The sequence below is a fragment of the Seriola lalandi genome, unplaced genomic scaffold, assembly GCF_002814215.2.
Source record: "Seriola lalandi dorsalis isolate HSWRI2012SDOR001 ecotype SW California unplaced genomic scaffold, Sedor1 jcf7180002054928, whole genome shotgun sequence".
NCBI classification, from domain to species: domain Eukaryota; kingdom Metazoa; phylum Chordata; class Actinopteri; order Carangiformes; family Carangidae; genus Seriola; species Seriola lalandi.
In genome coordinates, this window is record NW_019525480.1 from 224,120 (window position 1) to 229,435 (window position 5,316).

The following is a 5,316-nucleotide window of genomic DNA, read 5'->3' on the forward strand; positions in this document are numbered from 1 at the left end:
CCCCCCACCCTCCCATTTCCTGTCTTTAAGCTAAGATAACGAGCTGCTGGTGGTAACTTCATAAGACCAGTAACTTCTTATTTAACTGTCTGCCAGAAACAAATAAGTGTCTTTTCCACAGTTCAAACTATTTCTCAAAAGGCCATTAAACAACCTCTGAGCTTTTCCTACTGTTTAATGACAAATTGTCTCATTCTATTTCTTCACATTCACATAAGTTTATATTTTTTAATACTGATCTGCATTTGTACATATTTTCATTGTTTTAAAAAGTTAATTAGATGCTGGAGGCCAGTTTTAAACATTTTAATATTTGTGCTAAAGAGGATAATATTAAGTCCCTTTGCAGGTTACATGGTCTAAGAATTTTTCTCTGTCTTTACTTTTCTCAAAATATTGAATTAAGAAATAGATTTTTTATTTTTACAGCACAGATGGCTCTGGATCATAATGACATGTGTTGTGTGTTGTGTGTTGCAGGCGAGTTTGATGTAACCGGCAGGTTTGAAGTAATCATTACTGGGATCGTCTGTGTAGCTGTGCTGCTGCTGCTGCTGATGCTTGTGCTTATTTCGATCCTTTTCTACAAACGTAAGAGAGTTGTCAGTTTGCACAACATAAAACACTTACACTCACGCTAACACACGTATGTTATGACACAAAACCACATTCACGTACTTCACTACCCATAAAAACAACAGCAGAAACGCTCCGACGTCAGACTACATGTGACTTTTTCAAGTTGATCACTTTTCCTCATTTCAGGCGGAAACACGATGGTAATTAAATAAAAAAATAAAACTAAATCCAAAGGAAAAATACGAATGAAATTCTGTCACCGGTGCTGGTTATAAATGAGGTGGTCAGAGAGGTCACTATGTGTCAGTGAGATGAAAAGTGGTGAAATTAATCCAGTTCATGTCCATCTCCTTTCTTATTTCTGCAGGATTTTCACATTCAAAAAAGACAAGACCTGGAGCAGCAGCGAAGGACGTCAGAGAGGTTAGTGTATAAATGTCTTTGTATGTAGGTGTACGTGTTGTTCTGGAAAAACTGAGCACTACTTAAATAACCCATACCAGGAGGATGCCTGACATTTAAGTATTTGTGGTGCAAACACAATAAAGAACTGAAGCGTTATGTTTCACAGTTACAGATGTTTCCTCACAGCTGCTGTGAAAACATCTGTAATAAACTGTAGAGAGCTTCTTTTAATATTATTCCAGTAATATTTTACAAGTTGTGGCCAAATTTTCAGCCTTGAGATTGTTGTGATGTAAATCTGAACTGAACTACGATGATGCCATCTTGTTTGAATAAACTTTATTTGGATTGTCAATGGACAAACATCACATGGTGGCCAATCGATTGTTCTGTACAGTAATAGCAGAGAAGTCGCAGGCTCTGTCTGTAAAGGAAAGCCAATTAAAAAGTGTAGTGTGAGTTAACACACGTCTGTCCAGCTTCACAGGGTCAGATTCAGGTGCACCACCACCTCTGACATCCAAATAGTGAAAGCTTTTCTTCCCTGTTGTCTAGAACGCCTCTGGTCAGAATGCACAGACAGAGCTGACAAAATAAATCCAGGACACCTAATATACAAAACAGTCTACATAGTATTATACATGAGAAAATAATGATGAGCCCACTGTTGAGTAGCTACAACCAGTTCCAACAGAAAATGTGTCACTATATGATATAGTGTTAAAAGGGATCTTTTACATATGCATACATTTTAAAATTATACAATCCAACTAATGCCACATACATGACAGAAATATAAGAATATAAATATATAAATAAATATATAAATATAAACTGGATATGAACTGTATTTTCCCCCCTTCTCTGAAAGGATTATGTGTATGAGGAGATACAGAAGTGCCTCCCGAAGCCAGACACAGGAAATGCAATGAACTCGATTTATGTCACTGGCAACTTTCCCACAAACCCCTCTGCCTCGCTGCACTACTCTACCATCAACTTTCAGAAAAGCTCTGACAAGGCTGGTGGTGAGGCACTGGTCCCCAAACCCCGCTCCTCTGCCTGCGAATACTCTACTGTCAAGATCATCCGAAGTCCGACCCACTCGACAGTCGTTCAACCATCCACATCTACGGAGGACGCTCTCTACTCAACAGTCAACTAGCCAAAGCAGCAACAAGGAAAGATCAGCTCTGTCAGGAATATTTGAAATCTACAACATCTGTGGACAAGATTTCAGATCACTCTTTTTTTTTTTTTTTAAACAATGAAATCCAGCTCAGACTCAGGAAGCACATCCAGATATTTAGATGTTGGGCCTTCTCAATGCAAGTTAGTAGGAGACACCGGATTTGGAGGATTGGAGTTATTGGTGTTATTTTTATATCAAATCCCTTTTCATTAGTTTCATCATCAGGTCAAAATTTAAACTTGTCCATATAACGACATTCCCTGTACTTTGGATATAGTGCAAATTAGTAAATTCCATCTAAACATTAGCATTTAAGCATTATCATTAAGAACATGTTAGCATGCTGGAATTAGCATTTAGCTCAAATCCTAAGTACGAATGTGAAATGCCACACCTATTGCATAGTGCGGTCACAATTTTACACAAACAATTCACAAATGTTTATTTATGCATTTTCAAAATATAATTTATAATATATCATTATCAGTTCTTATTTAAATGAATTAGACATCCCTAAAGCCTGTCTATTGCAGTTTATTCCTTGTGCACTGGTGCCATGTTCGGTTGGTCATTCAGGGCCGACATCAGCCACGAGTGAAGTGGAAGGGACCGTCGCTGCTTGGCTTAGCCTGCGCTGGGGTGTAACTGTGGGTTGGAAACATATCTGAAGCTGCTACTGGTGACTAGGGCTGTTATTATCATCATGTCATGACCAGTTTCAGTTGATTAATTGTCATACAAGTAATTGCAATTAATGTATCTTTTTCTGTTCATTTTATGCCACTATTATTGTATTAATAAGCAGTTAAGTGCTAGCGCTAGTGTAACTAGTGTTTAAAAAGGATGTTTGTCTTACAGTTGTGTTTAATGTGTTGGTGTCATGTTTATCTGAAATTGCTTTATCACAATCAGTTTGACAAATCTGCATCACAGTGGAAACATTTCTCTCTTCAACACCAAAGTCAAAGCCTCATCCTGTCATAGCGTTTAACACATTTTGAAACATTATCCTATCTGTTATTCTGTGCTGTAGATAAATATCTTCCTTCCTCAATAAAAGACAGAGGTGGTCGTGATGTTTTTAATTTCTTTTTGGGTGTGAAAGCTATTGCTAGTTCTCATGACGGATCCTTCAGATGAGCAGCAAGCTTGTACCAAACTCCACTGAGATGTTCAGAGTGTTGCTTCCACTTTGTTTTGTGTGAACTGGACTAATACTGACTAACACTTCATACTGAGGAAGAGGAGTGCACAGTCTTCCAAAATTTTTTGGTTACTAAACTCGGTCTTAAAATCACACTCACCCCATTATTACTGTTTTGTTTGTCTTTTACTGTATGTTTTTTCAACCAGCTGACACGTGATCCCGGAGAGAAAAAATAGTGTCATTCATATTATGGCATTAAAGCCAGACAGACAGAATAAAGATTAATGAATAATTCTTTTACTTATACTCCTGTACTGACGGCCTTATTACTCTGGTGACTCTTTACATCCGTCTGCAGGCAGCAGATCTTTTCTATCCACAGACTGTGATTGATGTGATGTCTTGCACTGTCAAGGCACAATTATGCACAAGATCCACTTCAGACAGTTGAAATAACCACAGAATCCATATGTACACATCAAACGTCTCATCCACAAATTCCTTTCACCATTTGTCTTTTATCCATTTACTAATGTTTATAATCTAATTCTGTCCACAGAGATTAATGTACCTACTGTCTGGAAATCTGCACTAGTGTTACCACTGCATAAAGCCCAATTGCCTGAGCGATAGTCTGACCGACGACGTTGGAGATAAGACTAATAATTGTTAGACCCCTGCTTCCTCAAATTAGAGATGCACCGATTGATCGGCTATTGATCAGAAAAGGCTGGTTTTCAGTGTGATCGACTGTGATCACTGACCAGTCTCAGATATCCAATTCTGTGCCTGTGAAACTTACATTCATGTGCCAAGCAATGGTTCATGTCGCACAAACAATAGCAATTTGTGAAACTTGTCAGGCCAAAGTAAGCCATGTAGGAACAACCACGAAAACATTCACAACAACAAACTTAATCAGACACTTAAAACATGACACTCAGCCTGTTAGTGCTGCAGCACAGCTCCTCTTTACCACAACTGGGTTCTACAGTGCGAGCATTCTGCTGCATATCCACGCGAAATCAGAGTTTGTGTATGTGAAAAATGATTTGGGCACACTGACAACTTCTGACTGTGAGGTTGGCTAAATACATGGATTTGCTAAACTCTGACGCTAGTTACCGTTAGCAAACAGTACGTACAGAAAGTTCAGGTAGCAGCGTCTTGATTTTAGCTGCTTTCACCAGTTAAACTGACAAGCATCACTGTCTGATAAAAACTTATTCAGTATTTAAGTAAAAAATTTGTATCAGCCTGAACACTGTATGGGCAGACACTCGCTATTAGGACAAGGCTGGTGATTTTTTATATTTTGATTATTGTCAAAAAATCCCATGAAAAGAAAATGAATTTATACAACTAACAAGTATTGTCTGTGTATCCAAAACCTAATATGTCTTATCCCTCTGTGCCACTGAGCTCCATTGTTTCCTAAAACAATGAAAACTCATGGTCCAAAGCCCAAATATATTCAACTGACAATAATGTCAAGACAAAGAAAAGAATGATGAATGAATTTACGATTTAAATGACTGATCCATTATCTAAATAGTCACTGATTCATTTTCAATTGATCAACTAATTGATTCAATAACAAGTTATTGCAACAGTAAATGCTTGTGTAATAGACTTTGGACTGAAACATGCCCTGGTCGAGTCTGCATTTTCTCTTACTTTTGTCTTTCCGTGTGGAAGGGTTTCGTTTCCGCTGATGGTACATTTCACTAAAGCTGCTTCTTCAAACCACAGTGACCGACATCTTTTTTTTAAATGCAGCGCTTCCTCATTTGCATGCACACCTGCAACTGCTGTGTCTTCAACATTTGAGCTATTTCCTCTGTCGGGGTTAGACAAGGCCCTTGTGGTTAATGATATCAGTTAAATCTACAAAGTGGGACAACGCCAACTTGACTTTCTTTCTTCTTCTGTCTTCTTCTTGTTTTTGTACTTTCAAGTGCATTAAGTGGGTGAACTACAAATTACATTCTCT

The 5,316-nt window shown here is 38.0% G+C and overlaps 1 protein-coding gene across 1 annotated transcript in view; it reads left to right on the forward strand.

Moving 5' to 3' along the window:
* LOC147817626 (uncharacterized) overlaps positions 1-3,252 on the forward strand; it is a 9,503-nt gene extending 6,251 nt beyond the window's left edge. The window contains exons 3-5 of the mRNA XM_087170103.1: positions 481-591; positions 947-1,002; positions 1,856-3,252. Coding sequence (XP_087026229.1) covers positions 481-591; positions 947-1,002; positions 1,856-2,149 — 461 coding nt within the window. The 3' untranslated portion in view covers positions 2,150-3,252. The remainder of the gene's footprint in view (positions 1-480; positions 592-946; positions 1,003-1,855) is intronic.
* The last annotated feature ends 2,064 nt before the right edge of the window (positions 3,253-5,316 follow it).